This window comes from Oncorhynchus masou, chromosome 28 (assembly GCF_036934945.1).
Source record: "Oncorhynchus masou masou isolate Uvic2021 chromosome 28, UVic_Omas_1.1, whole genome shotgun sequence".
Taxonomy (NCBI): Eukaryota; Metazoa; Chordata; class Actinopteri; order Salmoniformes; family Salmonidae; genus Oncorhynchus; species Oncorhynchus masou.
The window spans coordinates 56,580,852-56,605,339 of NC_088239.1; the positions used below are offsets into that span (position 1 = coordinate 56,580,852).

The window sequence follows — 24,488 nt, forward strand, 5'->3', positions numbered from 1 at the left end:
GAGCTGCGCTATAAAAAGAAGGAGGAAGGAGAGGGAGGGCCACCGTGCATCAGGGACACTGCTCAGACACACACAGGATACAGGGACAGTGACACTGGTGGACAGATCTGCACCGTTACAGAGAGGTCAGTACAGTGCAGACACACAATGGCAGCAGTGCAGAAGAAGAGAGAGTGCAGGAAGTATGGCTTGAGGGCTTGTTGTGCTGCAGGAACACAGAGAGAGGCTTGTGAGGGAATAGTGAGCAGGGCTGTTGGACTGGCTGGAGAGAGAGAGAGAGAGAAGCATTTACAGTGGCGCCTGACCTTAGCTGTAACTGCTTCTCTGATGCAATTCATTTAGAGGCTATGGAAAGCTGACAGCCAAAGGAAGCGTGTGTCATTCTATGTGTCATCCAGCATGGCTGTGAATGGACTAGACCATCGCACAGTATTTATAAATCCCAGTGACTGACAAGAGCATGCCTAGGCTGCATGCACAGAAGGAGATAAAAAGAACAGGCTTGGCTGGATTTGGACTCGCTCATCTTTTATTGAGCTGTCATGAAGTTCAACTGGAATTTCCTACATGTTCCTGTGCCTGTCCTGTTGCTTCTCCCCTCATGTTATTTTTGCATTCAGACATCGGCCTACCTTATTTGCAATATGGCTCTATTCACAGCATTTTACATTCTGATTCTATTGATTCTTCTCAGTTAATGGTGCAGCTCCAAAACAGTGAAGCCCTACAGCCTGGAACACACACACACACACACACACACACACACACACACACACACACACACACACACACACACACACACACACACACACACACACACACACACACACACACACACACACACACACACACACACACACACACACACACACACAACAAGCTACAGTATACCTCTCTCTCTCTCTCTCGCCCTCTCAGACTACAGAATATCATAACTCAGACTGGGCTGATGATGTCAAAGAGTTTCACTGCTTTCCCTTAAAGGCATATCACCACTATTAAAGTAGCAGTACCACGGAGGACCACATGCAATACAGTACATCACCTGCTTTGCACAACAGCGAGCAGGGAACACTGCAGTGGTAATGACGGATTATGTGCTTATTGCAAAATACTCTATGCTACACTTTCATTGGCTTTCCCAGCTGCAAGTGCAATACAGCATTCCATGTGCTTTCTGGGAATAGTTGACATGGTATCTGGAAACAACTGCACGGGGGACTGACAGGGTATTTTTATAGCTGGGGAAAGAGAGGTGCACAAAAAATTAACAGTCAACGTAAAGGTCAATGTATGTGGTCAACATTGTGCAGCTTAACACAATATAACACACATGTTACGCCTCATGTCAAATCAATCATACTTCATAACGGTAACCCCAGCTGCCTGGGACATGTCTGCTCCTGGAGGCTGTGAGTGTTTGGCATTCCAAGTAGGCTGGAGACCCTGATGAGAGCACCATAATAGGCCAGGAAGGGATTCCCAAAAGGGCACAGCACAGACTCAGATGCCTGGGTGACATTTACAAAGACCACAGGGTCAACAGCCCCTACATAAAACCCTGGACTTGGACTACTGAGCCTTCAGAAAAAGGAAGATAGAGTAGGGTAGATCCTCTCAGCTCTGTCAGGTTGGATGGGTGTTGCTGCACAGCTATTTTCAGGTCTTTCCAGAGATGTTAGATCGGGTTCAACTCCAGGTTCTGGCTGGGCCACTCAAGGACATTCAGAAACTTGTCCCGAAGCCACTCCTGCTTTGTCTTGGCTGTGTGCTTAAGGTCATTGTCTTGTTGGAAGGTGAATGTTCGTCCCAGTCTGAGGTCCTGAGCGCTCTGGAGCAGGTTTTCATCAATGATCTCTGTACTTTGCTCCGTTCATCTTTCCCTTCATCCTGACTAATCTCCCAGTCCCTGCCGCTGAAAAACATCCCCACAGCAGGATGCTGCCACCACCATGCTTCACTGTAGGGATTCTGACAGGTTTTCTCCAGATGTGATGCTTGGCATTCAGGCCAAAGAGTTCAATCCTTGTTTCATCAGACCAGAGAATCTTATTTCTAATGGTCTGAGAATCTTTTAGGTGCCTTTAGAAAACTTCAAGCGGGCTGTCATGTGCCTTTTACTAAGGAGTGGCTTCCGTCTGAAGGCCTGATTTGTCGAGTGCTGCAGAGATGGTTGTTCTTCTGGAAGGTTCTCCCTTCTCCACAGAGGATCTCTGGAGCTCTGTCATAGTGACCATCGGGTTCTTGGTCACCTCCCTGACCAAGGTCCTTCTCTCACGATTGCTCAGGTGGCAAGCTTTAGGAAGAGTCTAGGTGGTTCCAAACTTCTCCCATTTAAGAATGATGGAGGCCACTCTGTTTTTGGGGACCTTCAATGCTGCATACATTTTTTGGTACCCTTCCCCAGATCTGTGCCTCGACACAATCCTGTCTCGGAACTCTACAGACAATTCCTTTGACCTCATGGCTTGGTTTTTGCTCTGACATGTACTGTCAACTGTGGGACCTTATATAGACAGGTGTGTGCCATTCCAAATCTTGTCCAGTTGATTTAATTTACCACAGGTGGAATCCAATCAAGTTGTAGAAATATCTCAAGGATGATCAATGTAAACAGGATGAACCTGAGCTTAATTTTGAGTCTCATAGAAAAGGGTCTGAATACTTATGTAAATAAGATATTTCTGTTTTTAATTTGTAATACATTTGCAAATATTTCCAAAAACCTGTTTTCGCTTGGTCATTATGGGGTGTTGTGTGTAGATTGATGAGGAAAAACATGTATTTAATACTTTTTAGAAAAGGCTGTAATGTAACAAAATGTGGAAGAGTCAAGGGGTATGAACACTTTCCGAATGGACTGTATATTATAAGAAAGTAGCAAGTTCAGGCGTAAGTGGTTATTCTCACTTACACATTTTCTCTTTTGCTTGGACATCAACTGTCTTAATGTCAAAACTGAGAAAGAGTATAGGCTTTACTACAATATAATGAATATGAATGTTTTCAGATTAGATTATGTAATTTGCAGTAATTAACTTTTGACAGAGATTCGTAAGTATACTAAGATAAACTACTGACCAAAATTACCATCTTTAGTTCTCTTTGAAATGATATGGGTGACTATTTTAAATAAGAAAGTTAGATTGTTTTACCAAAATATTTGCATAGTTGCAGTTGAAATGTGATACTAGCTCTGAATGTACAAGCTAACATCTGTATTCTCTGTTTTCTATTTCAGTTAAAAGGAACAACCCTTACATAACAGATCAAGATGGCAGGTAATTATGAGAAATAATTTTATGTTGGTCAGCCTTTTACATAAGACTGTTTTCATGGTGGAAGTGCATCCTTAGGCTAATGGTGACCTTTGCTAGTTATTTTTGATATTGCAACAGCTGACATACATACTGTACATTCACAGTTGACACAACACTCACATGGGAAAAAAGTTTATATGAGTATGTAGCTATACATTCTATTGTTGTTGATTAATCGATGAGGCAACATGGATTTCTTAGCAACTTCTTATAGCTACTACTTATCAGTGACTGATACGTTTTTTCCATTGAGAGATATATTTGCACTGCTTGTGCAAATCCAATCCAGATGTAATAAGACTTTACTAGAAAGTACTTTTGGATTCCCTAGTGACTTTAACGCGGCATTTCCTCACGTGGAATCATGTTAAATAATATTATGCATAAACATCCCAAATTGCTACCAAATGTGTGTGACTACAGTGAATTTGGGTGAACTTACCCCAGAATTCTAGTTAGTTCTTCTATGTGGTCACAAAGCATTGTGGTTGGTTATAGTTGCCAAGGTAACTCCATTGTAGTCTAATTAGGCAGAGTAGAGCATGGCACACTAGCTCCAGTGCAGTGCAGTGAGGTTCTGTGTCAAAATGGGTTGCTCAGCCAGCTGCTCTGGACGATTTGTCCATTCTGATGATGGTTTATTACACTGTCACGTTAAAAAACATTTTTATTACTTGGTTTACTCTTAGCAAGCTGCAGGGTTAATGAGTAACCTAAACATCTAAAGTTGTTTCTAGAACTACCAAGACTCACATGTTGCTCTGTTGTCTCTGTTCCTTCTAGACAAAATCAAGGACGCCAAGATCATCTTTGTTGTGGGTGAGTGAAATAGATTTTTCCTCTAATTTTATGAAACTCCACACAAAATCAGAATCAACACCATCAGGCAACACAACATCAGGGATTCCCCAACCACCAGTAAGGTTATGGCTAGATGGGATTCACCAACCGACCAACCGACCAAACACCACTAACCCCTCGCCTGTCCTCTTTGTATGTGTCCCCAAGGCGGGCCTGGCTCTGGTAAGGGCACCCAGTGTGAGAAGGTGGTGGCCAAGTATGGCTACACCCACCTGTCCTCCGGGGACCTGCTGCGTGCTGAGGTGGCCTCCGGCTCTGAGAGGGGCAAGACCCTCCAGGCCATCATGCAGAAGGGAGAGCTCGTACCCCTGGTGAGTGGCTGCATTGGACAGCTTTTAGAATCATATCCACAAAGCACTTACTGGGTAACAGCACGTCAATTAATTTCTGCTGAACTTCTTGCACCAATAAATCAGGTAAATACCAATTGTTATAGGGGTGTTATTGTGTTCATAGTTAATTATCAACACAGAAGTAAAACTGTTCAAACATCTTTCTATGAGGGTGAGTGTGTTTCATGTCAATAAATAGTACATGTGCTTTCCTCCTATAGGACACAGTCTTGGACATGATCAAGGATGCCATGATCGCTAAGGTTGACGTGTCGAAGGGCTTCCTTATTGATGGCTACCCCCGTGAGGTCAAACAGGGCGAGGAGTTCGAGAAGAAGGTAAGAGGAGACAGGAACATGGATTCACATTTAGAAAATCCTTACTGTTCCCAGGGGCGGACTTTGTGATTTGGAGGTCCCAGGCAGAGGCCAGTCTGAGGCCACCCCTCCTCCCCGTCCCTTCTCAAAAAGGTGTTATGGGATTTATAGTAAAGACATGTAATTTATCTTAGGATGTTCATCCAAAATAATTCCAGCATGCAAACAGTTTTTTATTTCACCTTTATTTAACTAGGTAGGCTAGTTGAGAACAAGTTCTCATTTGCAACTGCGACCTGGCCAAGATAAAGCATAGCAGTGTGAACAGACAACACAGAGTTACACATGGAGTAAACAATAAACAAGTCAATAACACAGTAGAAAAAAAGGGTCTATATACATTGTGTGCAAAAGGCATGAGGAGGTAGGCAAATAATTACAATTTTGCAGATTAACACTGGAGTGATAAATGATCAGATGGTCATGTACAGGTAGAGATATTGATGTGCAAAAGAGCAGAAAAGTAAATAAATAAAAACAGTATGGAGATGAGGTAGGTAAAATTGGGTGGGCTATTTACCGATAAGACTATGTACAGCTGCAGCGATCAGTTAGCTGCTCAGATATCAGATGTTTGAAGTTGGTGAGGGAGATAAAAGTCTCCAACTTCAGCGATTTCTGCAATTCGTTCCAGTCACAGGCAGCAGAAAACTGGAACGAAAGGCGGCCAAATGAGGTGTTGGCTTTAGGGATGATCAGTGAGATACACCTGCTGGAGCGCGTGCTTCGGGTGGGTGTTGCCATCGTGACCAGTGAACTGAGATAAGGCGGAGCTTTACCTAGCATGGACTTGAGATGACCTGGAACCAGTGGGTCTGGCAACGAATATGTAGCGAGGGCCAGCCGACAAGAGCATACAAGTCGCAATGGTGGGTGGTATAAGGTGCTTCAGTGACAAAACGATGGCACTGTGATAAACTGCATCCAGTTTGCTGAGTAAAGTGTTGGAAGCTATTTTGTAGATGATGTCGCCGAAGTCGAGGATCGGTAGGATAGTCAGTTTTACTAGGGTAAGTTTGGCGGCATGAGTGATGGAGGCACCATCCAGGGTGGTGATACTAGTCAGGCGTGCAGGTGCAGGCAGCGAACGGTTGAAAAGCATACATTTGGTTTTACTAGCGTTTAAGAGCAGTTGGAGGCCACGGAAGGAGTGTTGTATGGCATTGAAGCTTGTTTGGAGGTTAGATAGCACAGTGTCCAAGGACGGGCCGGAAGTATATAGAATGGTGTCGTCTGCATAGAGGTGGATCAGGGAATCGCCTGCAGCAAGAGCAACATCATTGATATGTACAGAGAAAAGAGTCAGCCTGAGAATTGAACCCTGTGGCACCCCCATAGAGACTGCCAGAGGACCGGACAGCATGCCCTCCGATTTGACACACTGCACTCTGTCTGCAAAGTAGTTGGTGAACCAGGCAAGGCAGTCATCAGAAAAACCAAGGCTACTGAGTCTGCCGATAAGAATATGGTGATTGACAGAGTCGAAAGCCTTGGCAACGTCGATGAAGATGGCTGCACAGTACTGTCTTTTATCGATGGCCGTTATGATATCATTTAGTACCTTGAGCGTGGTTGAGGTGCACCCGTGACCGGCTCGGAAACCAGATTGCACAGCGGAGAAGGTACGGTGTGATTCGAGATGGTCAGTGACCTGTTTGTTGACTTGGCTTTCGAAGACCTTAGATAGGCAGGGCAGGATGGATATAGGTCTGTAACAGTTTGGGTCCAGGGTGTCTCCCCCTTTGAAGAGGAGGATGACTGCGGCAGCTTTCCAATCCTTGGGGATCTCAGACGATATGGAAGAGAGGTTGAACAGGCTAGTAATAGGGGTTGCGACAATGGCGGCGGATAGTTTCAGAAATAGAGGGTCCAGATTGTCAAGCCCAGCTGATTTGTACGAGTCCAGGTTTTGCAGCTCTTTCAGAACATCTGCTATCTGGATTTGCGTAAAGGAGAACCTGTAGAGGCTTGGGCGAGTAGCTGCGGGGAGCGGAGCTGTTGGCCGAGGTTGGAGTAGCCAGGCGGAAGGCATGGCCAGCCGTTGAGAAATGCTTGTTGAAGTTTTCGATAATCATGGATTTATCGGTGGTGACCGTGTTACCTAGCCTCAGTGCAGTGGGCAGCTGGGAGGAGGTGCTCTTGTTCTCCATGGACTTCACAGTGTCCCAGAACTTTTTGGAGTTGGAGCTACAGGATGCAAATTTCTGCCTGAAGAAGCTGGCCTTAGCTTTCCTGACTGACTGAGTGTATTGGTTTCTGACTTCCCTGAACAGTTGCATATCACGGGGACTATTCGATGCTATTGCAGTCCGCCACAGGATGTTTTTGTGCTGGTCGAGGGCAGTCAGGTCTGGAGTGAACCAAGGGCTATATCTGTTCTTAGTTCTGCATTTTTTGAACGGAGCATGCTTATCTAAAATGGTGAGGAAGTTACTTTTAAAGAATAACCAGGCATCCTCAACTGACGGGATGAGGTCAATGTCCTTCCAGGATACCCGGGCCAGGTCGATTAGAAAGGCCTGCTCACAGAAGTGTTTTAGGGAGCGTTTGACAGTGATGAGGGGTGGTCGTTTGACTGCGGCTCCGTAGCGGATACAGGCAATGAGGCAGTGATCGCTGAGATCCTGGATGAAGACGGCGGAGGTGTATTTGGAGGGCCAGTTGGTCAGGATGACGTCTATGAGGGTGCCCTTGTTTAGAGATTTAGGGTTGTATCTGGTAGGTTCCTTGATGATTTGTGTGAGATTGAGGGCATCTAGCTTAGATTGTAGGACTGCCGGGGTGTGAAGCATATCCCAGTTTAGGTCACCTAACAGAACAAACTCTGAAGCTAGATGGGGGGCGATCAATTCACAAATGGTGTCCAGGGCACAGCTGGGAGCTGAGGGAGGTCGGTAGCAGGCGGCATCAGTGAGAGACTTATTTCTGGAGAGAGTAATTTTTAAGATTAGTAGTTCAAACTGTTTGGGTATGGACCTGGAAAGTATGACATTACTTTGCAGGCTCTCTCTGCAGTAGACTGCAACTCCTCCCCCTTTGGCAGTTCTATCTTGACGGAAAATGTTACAGTTGTGTATGGAAATCTCAGAATTTTTGGTGGCCTTCCTGAGCCAGGATTCAGACACGGCAAGGATATCAGGGTTAGCAGAGTGTGCTAAAGCAGTGAGTAAAACAAACTTAGGGAGGAGGCTTCTGATGTTGACATGCATGAAACCAAGGCTTTTTCCATCACAGAAGTCAACAAATGAGGGTGCCTGGGGACATGCAGGGCCTGGGTTTACCTCCACATCACCCGCGGAACAGAGGAGTAGTACTGTGCACCTGCCTACTTTCCTTAAATTTGCAAGTGGCTCACCAGAGAAAGCATTCGATCGAGCGAAATAGTGCCCCTCTGCCTTACAATATGTAGCCCATGTATCTGAAACTGTCTGGCCAAAAAGAGTATGACATGCCTTAATCTTGTTGGCCAGACACTATCCGATACATGAGCTACACATGCACATACATGTCCTCTGCATCGACAACGATGGCAGTATTATTAGCAGCACCTGTCTTTTTTTTTTACCAAAGAAATGCGTATTGTATCTCCCTAAGCTAACACAGAATCGTTTTAAGATGGTCATACTAAGGATAATTTAGCTATTTGATTTGGAATTTTAAGACCCCTTTAGGTATCAAAAAAATATATTACAAAATGATTTGATGAAACATTGAATTTGGCTTTACTGCTATTAGCCCACAAAAAAGTGTTTAATCACAGATTAATACATGGAAAAAAACTGCCAAAAATCAATCAAAAGGAAGTATGTTTTGAAGTGCCTGTCCTATATCTTAGAGAAATAAGCTACAAACATAATACGAATTTATCATGGAATTACCTGTATACCTTTGATGTTGAAATGCTGTAGAAAATTCACTCAAATAAAATGTTCAGCCCAGTACCAGGTTACTGTCACGACAGTCGATGCATCTCCTTGTTTGGGCGGTGCTCGGCGGTCGATGTCACCGGTCTTCTAGCCATCATTGATCTATGTTTCATTTTCCATTATCGGGATGTCTCCTGGTCTGACAAACAACTCTGTAGCTAGGGCCACTTTCCACCTCTGATGTTGAAGGCAAACATTGGCGGATGTGGTGGACGAGACGTAGCCCATGCAAAACAGATATCTCTATTTTAAACAGATGGATTTAGATTTTTTCAATTATTTATTTATTATGCCTCAAGCACAGAAAATGATTTGATCTATGCCTCAAACAAAAGAGATCTCAGAAGACCTAAGATTAAGAATTGTTGACTCGCATAAAGCTGGAAAGGGTTACAAAAGTATCTCTAAAAGCCTTGATGTTCATCAGTCCACAGTAAGACAAATAGTCTATAAATGGAGAAAGTTCAGCACTGTTGCTACTCTCCCTAGGAGTGGCTGTCCTGCAAAGATCAATGCAAGAGCACAGCGCAGAACGCTCAATGAGGTTAAGAAGAATCCTAGAGTGTCAGTTAAAGACTGACAGAAATCTCTGGAACATGCTAACATCTCTGTTGAAGAATCTATGATACATAAAACATTAAACTTGAATTGTGTTCATGGGAGGACATTGTGTTCAAGAAGCCACTGCTGTCCAAAACAACATTGCTGCACCTGGATGTTCCACAGCGCTACTGGAAAAATATTCTGTGGACAGATTCAACTACAGTTGAGTTGTTTATAAGGAACACACAACACTATGTGTGGAGAAAAAAAGGCACAGCACACCAATATCAAAACCTCATTCCAACTGTAAAGTATGGTGTAGGGAGCATCATGGTTTGGGTCTGCTTGCTACCTCAGGGCCTGGACAGCTTTCTGTCGACGGAAAGTTTTGCAGGAGAATGTTAGGCTATCTGTCCGCCAATTGAAGCTCAACAGAAATTGGGGGTTGCAACAGGGCAACGACCCAAAACATAGAAGTAAATCAACAACAGAATGGCTTCAACAGAAAATACATCTTCTGGAGTGGCCCAGTCAGAGTCCTGACCTCAAGCTGATTTGAGATGCTGTGGCATGACCTCAAGAGGGCAGTTCACACCAGACATCCCAAGAATATTGCTGAACTGAAACAGTTTTGTAAAGAGGAATGGTCCGAAATTCCTCCTGACCCCAGGTCTAATCCGCAAATACAGAAAACATTTGGTTTGAGGTTAATGCTGCCAATGGTCAACCAGTTATTAAATCCAAGGGTTCACATACTTTTCCCTCCCTGCACTGTGAATGTTTACATGGTGTGTTCAATAAAGACATGAACATGTTTAATTGTTCCTGTGTTTTTAGTTTAAGCAGCCTGTGTTTGTCTATTGTTGTGACCAAGATGGATATCAGATCAAATTTTATGACCAATTTATGCAGAAATATTTCCAAAGGGTTCACATACTTTTCTTTGCCACTGTATTTTTTTAATTAATATGTACAAGTCATTGTTCATACACCTATTTCTATTTGGAGGTGGCAGTCCCTAACCCTGATTCCTAAACGTAATGTTTGAAAATAAAGCAATTCATGATTTGTGTATATATTTTTTTACACCTATTTAAATAGAACATCTTGAGTTGTTCTATTATTAGATTCAAAGATACTGATCTAATTATTAGTTGTGTTTCTAAAAAAAAAAAAAATCTTTCTCTGAAAAATGCTGTCCTCACTTTTGACCTTAATTGGAGTTGTGCATAAAGGGTGTGACCATTGAGAAACGTTAAACTCTTAGGTATAACATTTGGTGGTCAATTATCATGGTCAATTCGTATTGACAAAGTTGTTGTGAAGATGGGGAGAGGTATATCTGTTATAAAAAGATGTTCTGTGGTTTTGACACAAACATCAATTGTACGAGTTGTTCAGGCTCTGATCTAGTCCCTTCTTGACCACTGTCCGGTAATATGGTCAAGTGCAGCAAAGAAAGACATAGCAAAGCGGCAGCTGTCTCAAAACAGAGCAACACGCCTTGACCTTAATTGCGCATACAGAACTAACATCAACAACATGCATGCCAGTCTTTCCTAGTTGAGGATGGACGAAATATGAACTGCTTCTCTTCTAGTTTTTATGAGAAGTATTACCGTGATGAAAAATCCAGATTGTCTGCAGAATCAAATCACTTTCAGCTCAGACACCAATACATACCCCACAAGGCATCCCAACGGGGGTCTCTTCACAGTCCCCAAGTCCAAAACGAATTCACAGCAACGGACAGTTTTATATAGAGCCTTGATCTCATGGAACTCCCTTCCAGCTCCAATCACTCAGGCAAACAGCAAAATTACCTTTAAAAAAATGGATTAAAAAACAACTCATGGAATGGTGGGGACTGTAAGGGGACACACACAGACACACACTCTAACACACACATTATTTTTTAGTTGTAATGTTTGTATAATTTTTGTTGTTGCGTTGTTTGTATATCATTGTATTTTAAATGTGTGTTTTGTTACTTGTCATGTTTTGTGTTTTTTTCATGGACCCCAGGAAGAGTAGCTGCTGCTTCTGAAAAAGTTCATGGGGATCCAAATAAACAAACTACCAAATCACACACTTTAAAAGACTGTAGAATGAATGTGCCTTAAGCCCCACCCCTACAAATATCACCTCTCCACTATGGCCACATGTTGAGTAGTCTGTCTGCAAATCTTAATGTATTTTGGAGAAGTGTCACTACCGAACATCCGAATACATCAAGAAAAATGTAAACTTATGGTTTTGGGACTAAAATATATGTTTGCTGGGATGCTGACATGAAAGACAGCCAGCCATATGTTAGCAATGGTGATTTTTTTAAAGACCAAAATTTGTCACAACTGAAACAATAGAGATCTCATCTTTGTCAGCATGGAGTCTGTGACAGCACCAGCAGCACCATTAAGGCTATCTCCAATCTAAAGTTGCATGCGCCATGCTCTACCAACTGAGCTACAGAGGACCACCATGTGGGTAGTGGACAAGTGCAAACTTCAGGAAAAAGTGTAAGTATTGAAATGCATAGCCAGCAGGGGGGGCTCCAATCCTCCAAGATCCCAAACATTGACATCTATTTGGCCAAAACATAGACGTCTATAATGTGCTTTACTTTACTGTACTAAACTATACTCTGTGCTCTATTATACTGTGCTGTACTGTAACCTACTCTACTGTACTCTACTGCGCTCTGCTATACTGTAATGTACCCTGCTGTATTGTACCCTACTTAAGTTTACTTTACTTGAGTTTCTAACAATTGAAGAAAGGGCCCTTGGACTCTTGATCTAGTGGTCTTGGTCTTGAGACCACTCAAGACCACATACAGACCTACCTATGACTAACACTTGACAGTAAAAGTAAATACAAGAAAGTCAAAATAAGACATAACAAAAAGTAAGTTTGAATGACACTGAGGGGCAGTGTTGTTACAGTTTGCTGGTTTGCCTGAGGCTGATGAGGTGCAGGTGTTTGTACACATACAATATACACACACTCTCATTCAAATGCACCCTGGGGTGCAGGGTAGCCTAGTGGTTAGAGTGCTGAACCAGAAGGTTGCAAGTTCAAACCCCCAAGCTGACAAAGTACAAATCTGTCATTCTGCCCCTGTACAGGCAGATCTGAGGCCATCATTGAAAATAAGAATTTGTTCTTAACAGACTTGCCTGGTTAAATAAAGGTAAAATAAAAAACACATATGGACACACAAACATGTAAATAGTGCCATACATGCACTCAAACAATTTTGATTGGACTTGCTGTTATGGTTTTTTGTTGTCCTTGATGTCTTTTGTTTTTTGCATTGTTTTCTGTTTTCCTTTGTCTTTGTCTTTGTCTTTTTTCTCTTTTTTTTCTCTTTTGTTGTTGGCACATTGGGAGGTGGGGGGGGGGGGTTTCTCAGTGGTGAGGAATGGATGGTTGAGGGTCCGCTCTTGGGGAACTGTGGGGGGATCTTGGAGGGCTGGTGGGAGATCTGTTGATGTGCCCTTGAGCAGGTCGTTGACCCTGGTTGCTTCTGTGTGTCACACTGGATGCGAGGCTGTTCGATGAAAAATGTAATGTAGTTGTTGAGCGGCTTCATTGCAAGTATATTGTTTGTTTTAATTGTTCAACATTCAATAAAGTAATAATAAACACTTGACACTGAAATGCCTGGTATTTGACCAAAATAAAGATAAAGTGATCATTGAAACATCTAACAACATAAAAATGTTTTATGCATAAGTAATTCAATCAACATTGAACATTTTACAGAGAACAATAGAGATGATATTTCTCTAAATAAAATGTAAAGGTTTTGAAAATCAGGCTAAAAATCATGTTTTTAATATTTTGTTAATTTAGTATTCGAATCGAAGATGAATCTGTAATAGAATGTTAATCAAAACGATCCCTGCTGTGCATGGTTCCTCCTTTATAGCAACTTTTCCCACTATGTTTCAGCAGTGACACATTTAGTGGGGTGGTAAGGAATTCAGGTACATATTTCAGATATGCAATACAAAGTGTGTGAGTAGTATATATGTCTACCTGACATGTGTGCTAAAAGTTTGGAGAAATAGGATTTAAATGGACATTTTTACACACTTCTGTAGAACGATCCATACATTTACATTTACATTTAAGTCATTTAGCAGACGCTCTTATCCAGAGCGACTTACAAATTGGTGAATTCACCTTCTGACATCATGAACTTATGAGGTGTCCTGTCCATTCATAAATCACCAATAGCTCAATATTCCTCTATTTCCCATTGATCTTCTCTCAATAAATATTTAGATTTTTCCCATCACCTCCCACTTAAGAGGACTTTATCATTTCAAAAATCTTTGTGTTCACCATTTTGTTTGTCTTCTCACAGATTGGAGCCCCCTGCCTGCTGCTGTACATTGACGCCAAGGGTGAGACCATGGTCAAGAGGCTGATGAAGCGCGGTGAGACCAGCGGCCGAGCTGACGACAATGAGGAGACCATTAAGAAGCGCCTGGACCTGTACTACAAAGCCACCGAGCCAGTCATCGCCTTCTACTCCAGCCGCGGCATCGTCAGGAAGGTGAGGCTGGAACTAATAGCTATAGGCTACTGTCATGAGATAAAAGACAGAGGAAGTGTGTCATGTATAGCACAGTGGAATAATTTTATTTGTATTTTTAAATGGCACGTAAAAAAAATATACAATGTGACAGTACACCCAAGTGTCTCATCTCACATCTCTCTGAAAAGTCTAACACTCTCGCTCAGAAAATACTCTTCACTTTGCAATGACGATGCCACCCCCTTTGTAATCTAATTTCATGCCTTTCTTTCTCTTGTTCTCCTCAGATCGACTCCGAACTGCCTGTGGATGAAGTCTTCGGACACGTTGCCAAAGCTATCGACGGCCTGAAGTAAAAAGCAAACATGACTGGATCGACATTTATTTTTGGTTATTTTTTTCTAAATGTCCATCTTATGCCGAAAAAAAGCAACAATCTGCTGAGACACCTTGGTTATAATGAAAGGCCATTAAAGAACAGCGATGCCTTAATTCAACACTGTACTTCTCCTCCAGCAATAATCTCTTGTTACAGTTCGCCAACCACAACCAACACCCATATTCGGCCATATTTACAAGAATGCCACAACTTCCTGAGAGTCTACTGTTCACTTCCTGTTTGCCTGCCATGTCTTGTCCACACTTACAGTACTGTAATTCTATGTGTGTGTGTGTGTGTGTGTAGGTATGTATGTGTGTGTGTGTGTGTGTGTGTGGTTTTTTAAAAACCCTACCTGTTCTTCTGTCTCATTAAAACATCACCTTCAGACCCTAACCAAACAACTGCATATTTATTTAATATCTGACAGAAGAGACCTTCTCAATTGGATAAATAATAGGTTGATACAAACTCACAGAATAGCACACACATATATACACATACACACACCCTTACCGTTAGTGCTGATCTCAGCTCTATGTAATTAAAAGAGGGGGCTGTCAACACTTCGCCTGACCTTACATGTACAATGCCTTCCTGGGTTGGGCTCGGCTGCACTCTCTACGCTCATGTGTCGCCATATGGGCACTGGAGTATATGGGAAAGCATGGAGATTCGACTCCTTTATGCTTGGTGCTAAATGTCATGCATTGACAGACATGGCAGCAGGCCATATCCATCATTCAGACATTCAGGATATAGTATAGTTCTCCCACAGCAGTACAATAGTAACCAAGAGTTGTAAAAGAAAATAGAGTATGTTCATATCTTATTCCACTCTCTAACACCTCACGATATGTCTCATCACATAACATATCTGCTGTGTCTTGAAGGAATCCTATTTGAATCCTATACGGATATTCATATGATAGGTAAGATATACAAAACCTTGCAGAGAGCCTATCCAACAGACAATCTCTTAGAAAAAAATTAACTATTGGAAACAAGACTAAAAAATAACTGATATCAGCACAAGATGGAGGAATGTTGGAACATAACTAACACATTTACAGCTAACATTGTACTTTTAATCCAGTATAAACAATTGTACAGAATATATTATACAAGACAAAATTCACAAATTCTACAGCACAACGGCAGAGGCATGTCTTAAGTGTAAAACTAACAACGACTCAATAATCCATGCCTTCTGGGAGTGCTATAAAGTCCAGAAGCTATGGGCGGAGTTATACATTTTGCTGTCAGAAGTATTATACTCTAAAAAGAAAAGGTTCCTGGAAGATCTTTTAGGGGTTCTTCAAATTGAAACTGGGGGAACCTCTAAGTTCTTAAAAAACCCCAACTTGAATGGTTCCATGAATAACCTTTTGGGGTTTCCCCCCATTATTTGTATTATGAATCAGCATAACAATAACACAATAGTTTAGTAGTCAATGTTTATTACGATTTTAGTGGCAAAGCAGAATTCAAAAATATAAATATTAGGTCAACTCCCAGCAGAGCTCCAAGTTCAGTCAATATTTTCTCTGGCGTGTTAATATGTTGATATCCTTCGTATCCATAGCAAGAATGATTTCGCAGTGCATGGTGATCGAACAGGTTTCCAGTTATATTCATCAGCGGTGTAGGGAGGATGAAATCTGTGAATAAAAAAATAATAATTATAAAGATGATTAACAAAGCGTGCACATGGCAGTATTCATACCTTGGTTTTTGTGGTAAATGTGAATGAAAAAACTGTTCACTTTTGACAACGGTGTTCATACACATACCTTGTCCATAACGTAGAGACGTCTGGAATCTACATTGAAGAGCTCAGGAAGGAAGAAGATGGCTGCTGTGACTGAGTGCTATAAGGTTTTAGAGAAACCATTAATACAAATTAGATGATAGCCTACATGTGATCTGTATAACATTATGTGACAAACCAATACCAATTGTACACAGTGGTGGAAAAAGTATCCAATTGGCATACTTGAGTAAAAGTATAGATACAGTACCTTATGTCACGTTGGTAACAATGATTCGGGAGACAGGCGCAGGAATGCGTAATAGTTTTTTTTGTTATACACCAAATTACGGCGTGCTGTAAAAAGGCACGGGGAAGAAGACCAAACAAAAACGTACAAAACACACAGGCTTGAAACCCAAACAAAAGAGTGAGGAGTACCTTGAATAAATACACACGCGCACAATGATTAACACACGGGACAAAACTTGTAATCTGAGGGCACGAAAGCCCAAAACACACAGCACAGGTACTCACACGCACCAACGGACATTGTAACACTAATCAACCCCCCCCCAATGGAAACCAAAGGGCACATATATTACAAATAGTAATCAGTGGGAATAGGGTACAGGTGTGCGTGAAGAAAGTTCCGGAGGGATCCGTGACAGTACCCTCCCCCTCACGTGCTGCACTGGCAGTGCAACGACACCGTTCTCGTGGGCGATCACAGGAACGAAGTGCGGGTCGATCAGGACCCGATGCAGCTGCCGAAGTTGCGTCGTTGTCAGACGGGCCAGAGTTGCCGCTGCCGAAGGAAGTTGCGGTGGTGTCGGACGGACCAGTAGCCTCGAATGGACCGGCTGTGGCGGCGTCGGAGGGGCCAGCTGTGGCTGCTGAAGTTGCGTCGTCGGACAGACCCGTTGTGACGACTTCAGACAACCCAGTTGCAGCTGCCGAAGTTGCGGCGGTGCCGGACGGACCAGTCACAGCGTCGTCGGATGGGCCATTCCTGCAGTCTTCCTCAATGGTCGATTATTCTGTCACGTTGGTAACAATGATGATTCGGGAGACAGGCGCAGGAATGCGGAATCGTTTTTTAAACTTATACCCCTAATTACAGTGTGCCGTGTAAAGGTACGGGGACAAAGACCAAACAAACACGTACACAACACACAAGGTAGAAACCCAAACAAAAGAGCGATGAATACCTCAAATAAATTCACACGCGCACAATGATTAACACACAGGATGAAACCCGTAATCATCTGATCAATCCACAAGGGCACGAAAGCCCAAAACACACAGCACAGGTACTCACACGCATCAACGAACATTGCAACACTTATCAACGCACCAAAGGACACATATATACAAATACTAATCAGTGGGACTCAAGTAAAAGTGAAAATCAGCCAGTAAAATACTACTTGAGTAAAAGTCTAAAAGTGTTTGGTTCTAAATATACTTAAGTATCAAAAGTAAATGTAATTGCTAAAATATACTTAAGTATCAAAAGTAAACATATAAATAATTTAAAATTCCTTATATTAAGCAAAGCAGATGACACCATTTTCCTGTTTTTACATTTTTCGGATAGCCAGGGTCACACTCCAACACTCAGACATTATTTACAAAAGATGCATTTGTGTTTAGTGAGTCTGCCAGAACAGAGGCAGTAGGGATGATGACATGTTCTATTGATAAGTGGTGAATTTGGCTATTTTCCTGTCCTGCTATGCATTCAAAATGTAACGAGTACTTTTGGATGTCAGGGAAAATGTATGGAGTAAGAAATACAATATTTTCTTTTGGAATGTACAAAAGGAAAAGTAAAAGTAGTCAAAAATATAAATATTCAAGTAATGTACAGATACCCCCAAAAGCTACTGTAGTAGTTTAAAGTATTTTTACTTCAGTACTTTACACCACTGATTGTACATACCTTGTTTGCCTCCCTGTCAGTATACCTGCAGACACAGAGACACACAAATAAGTGGGTAGTTCAGTCATCTGTGCCAAATGCAGATAACGCCTTCAACATATTATTTGTACATTTTAGTTGATTGACATCCACTGAATTGTGTACATTTTCTGTTTTAGAAAGAATTTTAAAAGGGAGAAAGTTTGAAACAACACAGCCATTTCCACAAATATGACAAAATACATGGTATCATCATACAACAATATCAATTGAGATCATACAAGGGAGAAACATTACCTTAAATAAAGGAGATCTTAAAATGTTTAAGAATGTCAAGACCGTACCTTGCTTGAAGGTAGGACAAATAATAAGGGAAACAACTTGTGTGTACCATCATGTATTAGGATACCAAAATGGGCCAGTACAATCAGCCTTTCACATTGTAGCCTACATCACATAAAACATTTAAGAGTAAAAATGTCAGATTGAGCCGTTATTGACATGGGGACTTACAATGCATTCCATCCACCAGCCATCATACAACTCCGTGGAGACTAGTGGAGGGACAAATGGGGAGTATCGACAAACGCTTGATAGGCCAACATGTACACCTACAACCTTAGGCCAACACGATATAACAAATGCACGGTATGACCTCCAGATCCCGTCTTGTCCATCTCCTACGTCATGCACCAAAGCTATTTGCTAACACACGGCCTTGCCCTAGTATTCAAAAGGAAACCTGTGAGCTGGCGCATGGACACTTTCACAAATTTCCCCCTCCGACTGACGTGCTGCTGACTGGCGACATGGAAACCAGTGGCACCGTGCTGAAAACATGCGTCAACCCGCCGAACTGGCGACAGAAGAGGATGACACAGAGCGCCGGATTGTTTCCTGTTATTCTCCCCCCCACAAGTTTATAGAGGAGACGCACCTTGAACGCCGATGTGTACGTGCAGTCTGTCTGTATCGTCTGGGACGCTGCTATGCAAGGCATGTGGGTGTTTATCTACCTAGCCGTCTTTGATGAATGGCCAATGTACTGTAGTCCTCCTCCTTTGTCTACTTACATGTAGAGGGGAGTCTACAACGAGCTGAGAGTTTGTGCTTGTTTTATTGAACAGGATCTGAGTTATGTGATACTTACAAGTCGCCTGTGTTTGTTCTTTCATGGAGTTCTGGAGGAAAGAATGTTATCTAGGGTATCCCCCCTCTAAGTCTGGTGTCAACAAGCTGAAATTGTATACATTTTCCTAATACAGGACATGAGTCTGGAGTCATGAGTCAAGTGTTTTTGTAGGCTTCATAGCATACACCAAATCCTATAGTCAAGTTCTTACACAGGACTGGTACTATAGCACATGTATAGGTTACAGAACATATTGAGCAATAATTATATATTCCAAACAAACACAAACTGCCTCTATTTTTTGTCGATTTTCATAAAAAAATATCCAATCTATTTGAAAAGGTTTCTTCCAACACTTTCACAAACATATTAACCTGCTTATTGGCCAACAGTAGGCAATGTAATACCACATACATTTCAATCCTTATTCCCGTTCTGTTCATAGCAACAACAACATTCAAATATCTGCCCTTGGTCCATATACGGCACAGGGTTATAAACATTGTGGCACCGCCAATGACTTCGCCTATTCTTGACCAGAATACGGCAAAAAAATATATATTCAAAGCTCAAACACGACAATGATAGTCTTGTACTGTAATATGTTATTTTAAATGAAAAGCCTGTCGTGTGTCTCCATGAAGGCTGCAGCCATTGTTACAGTATGAAATTATGAATGTGTAATTTATCCTTCACCGCAGTCACCTGTTATGTCCTCTCTGTTTCTCTGTTCCCAAATATACAATTTATTAATTTGTCTATCAAATAAGAGATTTGACAAGGGGACAATTGCCGGATATCATCATCACAACATCATAATATTCTATATTTGTCACGTTCGTCATAACGATGAGACCAAGGCGCAGCGTGAGATGAATACATACTTATTTTATTAAAATGAAGAACACTAAACAAACGAACAAACAACAAAAGGAATGTGAAGCTATAAGACACGAGTGCTGACATGCAACTACACATAGACAATAACCCACAAAACCAAAATGGAAAATGGCATCCTAAATAGGATCTCCAATCAGAGTCAACGATAAACAGCTGTCTCTGATTAGAAACCAATTCAGGCCACCATAGACCTACATATACCTAGACATACCAAAACCCCATAGAAATACAAAAAACCCTAGACAAGTAAAAACACATATACCACCCTCGTCACACCCTGACCTAACCAAAATAATAAAGAAAACAAAGATAACTAAGGTCAGGGCGTGACAGTACACCCCAAGGTGCGGACTCCCGGCCGCAAACCTAAACCTATATGGGAGGGTCTGGGTGGGCATCTAACCTCGGTGGCGGCTCTGGTTCTGGACGACGCCCCCTTCTTTACCCTGAGTCCGCTCTTGTAGCACTGACTCGTGGATCATCATCGGAGGTTCTGGACTGCGGATCCTCGCCGTAGGCCCCGGGCTTGGGACCCTCACTGCGTGAATCATCGCCGAATGTTCTGGTCTGGGAACCGTCGCTGGAGACTCCGGGCTGGTGACCGTCGCTGGAGGCCCCGGGCTGGGGAACGTCGCTGGAGGCCTCGGGCTGGGGAACGTCGCTGGAGGCCTCGGGCTGGGGAACGTCACTGGAGGCCCCGGGCTGGGGAACTTCGCTGGATGCCCCGGGCTGTGGCCCGTCGCCGGACGCTCTGGACTGGGTACTGTCGCCGGACGCTCTGGACTGCCGAGGCGCACTGTAGGCATGGTGTGTGGTGCCGGCACTGGTGGTACCGGGCTGGGGACACGCACCTCAGGGCGAGTGCGAGGAGCAGGAACAGGGCGTACTGGACCCTGGAGGTGCACTGTAGGTCTGGTGCATGGTGCTGGCACTGGTGGTACCGGGCCGTTGACACGCACCTCAGGGCGAGTGCGGGGAGGAGGAACAGGGCGTACTGGGCTCTGGTGGCGCTCAGGAAGCCTGGTGCGTAGTGCCGGCACTTGTGGTACCGGGCTGGGGACACGCACCTCAGGGCGAGTGCGGAGATAAGGAACAGGGCGTACTGGACCCTGTAGGCACACTGGAGGAAGAGTTTGAGGAGTAAGAACAAAACACACCGGGTTGTGAAGGTACACCGGAGACCTGGTGTGTATAGCCGGCATCAATTGTTCCGGAACTTTAACACATGTTTCTGGATGAGTACGAGGAACTGACACAGGTGGCATCGGACAGCTAACATGCTCCTCAGGGCGAATGCCGTGCATACTACGCCAAACCAACAGCTCGCTCTCTTCATTCTCCTCCAATTTCATCAACAACTCCTCGAATGTCTCATAATCTCCACTCCGTTCACTCACCTCCAATCTGTCCAATAACTCCTCGACAATCTCAGACTCACCCCTCAACTTCGCCGACTGCTCCATGTGCTCCCCCCCAAAAAATGATTGGGGTATCTGTGGCCTACCTCCCCGACGTCGTTGCTGTCCTCTCTTACTTCGCCGTTCCTCCTGCGCAGTTTCCACATGCCTCCATGGTAGGCGATCCTCTCTTGCCAAAATCTCCTCCCACGCCCAGGATCCTTTACCGTCCACTATTTCGTCCCATGTCCATTTTCCCACAAAGCGCCGTTCCTCCCTTTCACGCTGCTTGGTCCTGGTTTGGTGGGTTATTCTGTCATGGTCGTCATAATGACAAGACCAAGGCACAGAGCGAGTTGAATACATACTTCTTTTATTAAAATGAAGAACACTAAACAAACTAACAAAACAACAAAATGAACATGACGCTATAAGACACGAGTGCTGATATGCAACTACACGTAGACAATAACCCACAAAACCAAAATGGAAAATTGCAACCTAAATAGGATCCCCAATCAGAGACAACGATAAACAGCTGTCTCTGATTCGGAACCAATTCAGGCCACCATAGACCTACATATACCTAGACATACCAAAACCCCATAGAAGTATAAAAAACCCTAGACTAGACAAAACACACATACCACCCTGGTCACACCCTGATCTAACCAAAATAATAAAGAAAACAAAGATAACTAAGGTCAGGGCGTGACAATATTAGTAATATGTTTATACATTAGAATGTCTTATTTTAACTCTGGAATTACATCCCTGGTTACAAGATCTAAATGTGTTATAAACAAAACAGTCTCGAGGATTGAGAATGAGTGCACAAGTTACAACACCACAATAGAGGAATAAATAATGATTGTTGTAGCAATATTTTCCTCAAGAGGGCGGTGTGATACCCAGTTGGTTGTGAAAACTGAAGTGAGATTCTTCCAAAACCCAGGGATCATCATCATCATCATCATCATCATCATCATTCCATCTGAGATTATAAGGACACAGGCCCTTTACTTATGATAAATGGCTATGTAACATTGTGGGTTTCTACAATGATATTACGATGTAATAATGCTGAATGGATTATGGAAAGAACAAACTCATTCATACTTGTCTTTTTTAGACTTTTTTTTCATTCATTGGGTTGATACCTGTCGACCATACATGATTGCTGTCGATTCACCTGAGTTGCAAAGTCTCAAAGAAATCCCTGTGCTGTCTTTCACAATGTACTGTGCTGACCAGAAGTCCGGGCATTGACGTGAGTGAAGCGAGGCTCTGATCAGTGGGAGTGGTCCTAAAGTAAATCTGTGCTCGCCCGCCTTGCCACACATTTTCTGAAAGTTTACATGACTGACCGCTTCTCACGCGCTCGTGGATTAGCCTACACCCGGCCATTCTCCATTCATATGTGAGTTGTATCAATTATTTTTTTGTCAGCTTTAGTTGTTGTCACTGATACAATGTATTCCCTTGTTGTGTTGTTTATTTAAAGCCAATGGTAGGTGACAATTACGTAAAATAACTTGTTAATTAACAAGTGTTACAAAGTTGTCAACTGTGAGCTATTGTCAGGAAAAACGTATATTAGCCTGTAACTGTATATGCAGCCAAATATTAACGACGAGTTTCACGTTTTCATCCTATTTATATCAGTCAAATTAAAAAGTAACTGTTTTTTAAATTTTATTTCACGTCAATAGCCTGTCTTCAGCTTGCCTGAAATATTAAACTACGTTCTAATGTCCATTTTCTATAGTTATAGTGATTTGTTTATTTAAAAAAAATGTATGGACCACTATGGTTCTGATGTTCAACACAATGTCAGCGTTACTAGGCATCAATAATTCGGGTCTGTCTGGCTAAGGAAGTATCCAAAGTTTGTTTCGCTTTGGTTGCATATAAACAGTTGAAAGTATTTTCCCCTCACAGTATCTGAATAGCAAGAGAGCAGTCTCTCCCGTTTATCAGATCCCAGCATTGTAATATTATTTAAAGAAAGCGACGCCGTACCATTTCCTGACAGACTGGGCCAGCAGTTACTGGCAACTGGATTACCCATAGAGCTCTGCGCCCTAATGTGAATAAAACTGGGCTGTGCAAGAACAGATCGTCCCATTGGAAGTATAAACTTAATACGTTTGTAACCTATCATTACAATGTTTTTACATGATTAATAATCAAGAAGTTCCATGCTTGATATTGTACAAGACTATTCTAGCATGCATTGTTAATACAATACATTCCCTGTGTTTTACTTCAAATGGCAACACATAATAGTGGAGAAACAATACTTTTTGTTGTGTGAAACTGTAAAAGTAAAAGTTATTTCAACTCATTTTCTGCTGCATCCTTATAAATAGAGCAGTCTCTCCCCTCAGGATTCTCTGTATTCACATGCTGATTTAATATATAGTTATTCCATACCCTTAAAATGATAAACCACCCACTGCTTGTTGCACGTGCTGTAGTTGGTCATATTTGTCAAGAATTAAGTGATTATCATATTTTGAATCTTGATTAGGTATCATAGCAACAGTTGTAATCAAGCACTTTACTAGAAAATGGGGGTAGCTGAGTAGAGAGCAGCACAGTAGAGAGCAATACATTTATTAGAAATGGCCTTGTTAATCATCACTTTTAAAGATGTTAATCAGCGTGCTGCATCTCATCCTTCCCGTTTAGGAACAGGCCCTCAGGAGAGAAAATTAAATCCTATAATAAGCTCACATAGCATAGCACTGTCCTAGATAAAATACAGAAAAATAGATAAAAGATAAAGTGATGCAGTTTATCTTGGCAACACCATCTCACCATTTCATTTTCAATGGCAAAGGTTCCTTGAGGGGATTTGTAAAGCTTGCCAGCATTGACTGTAGAGAATGAGTATCACATTGATTAATTTGTATTTTTTAATTATGGCAAAGAAAAAGTATGTGCATTGAAATGATATTAATTCTACTGGGATGTGGTAATATACATGTTCAACATCAGTTATATTCTACTGTTATGTGATGATATAAATGTTCAACATCATATTTCTTATTGGTTGTACCGTGTCAGTATTATTTGAATCACCTCATCTATGG

General features: G+C 42.4%; 2 protein-coding genes and 1 long non-coding RNA gene across 4 annotated transcripts in view; 2 read left to right on the plus strand and 1 right to left on the minus strand.

Moving 5' to 3' along the window:
• Positions 1-14: 14 nt before the first annotated feature.
• LOC135517960 (adenylate kinase isoenzyme 1) lies at positions 15-14,691 on the plus strand. Its single transcript, XM_064942705.1, has 7 exons — positions 15-125; positions 3,242-3,281; positions 4,104-4,139; positions 4,329-4,492; positions 4,735-4,851; positions 13,735-13,926; positions 14,196-14,691. The coding sequence occupies exons 2-7, from the start codon at positions 3,275-3,277 to the stop codon at positions 14,262-14,264; spliced, it is 585 nt and encodes a 194-aa protein (XP_064798777.1). The 5' UTR covers positions 15-125; positions 3,242-3,274; the 3' UTR covers positions 14,265-14,691.
• A 677-nt stretch (positions 14,692-15,368) lies between these two features.
• On the minus strand, positions 15,369-19,026 carry LOC135518639 (uncharacterized). Of its 2 annotated transcripts, none has more exons than XR_010452193.1 (3): positions 18,899-19,026; positions 16,081-18,007; positions 15,369-15,948 (listed from the first exon to the last, which is right to left on the minus strand). It is a non-coding gene; the product is annotated as an uncharacterized LOC135518639 (long non-coding RNA). The 2 variants fall into 2 exon arrangements; XR_010452194.1 differs by having other exon boundaries at positions 18,475-18,925.
• Positions 19,027-22,707: 3,681 nt separating this feature from the next.
• The window catches only part of LOC135517961 (endoglin-like), a 60,384-nt gene continuing 58,603 nt past the window's right edge, over positions 22,708-24,488 (plus strand). Inside the window, exon 1 of the mRNA XM_064942706.1 lies at positions 22,708-22,810. The gene's annotated coding sequence lies outside the window, so the exon portion shown is untranslated. The remainder of the gene's footprint in view (positions 22,811-24,488) is intronic.

What these genes read in the sequence shown, in the direction of transcription:
- LOC135517960 (XM_064942705.1), top strand. An exon ending in GCGAGGAGTTCGAGAAGAAG is followed by an intron (nt 4,852 to 13,734) that starts GTAAGAGGAGAC and finishes GTCTTCTCACAG; the next exon opens with ATTGGAGCCCCCTGCCTGCT. An exon ending in GCCGCGGCATCGTCAGGAAG is followed by an intron (nt 13,927 to 14,195) that starts GTGAGGCTGGAA and finishes TGTTCTCCTCAG; the next exon opens with ATCGACTCCGAACTGCCTGT.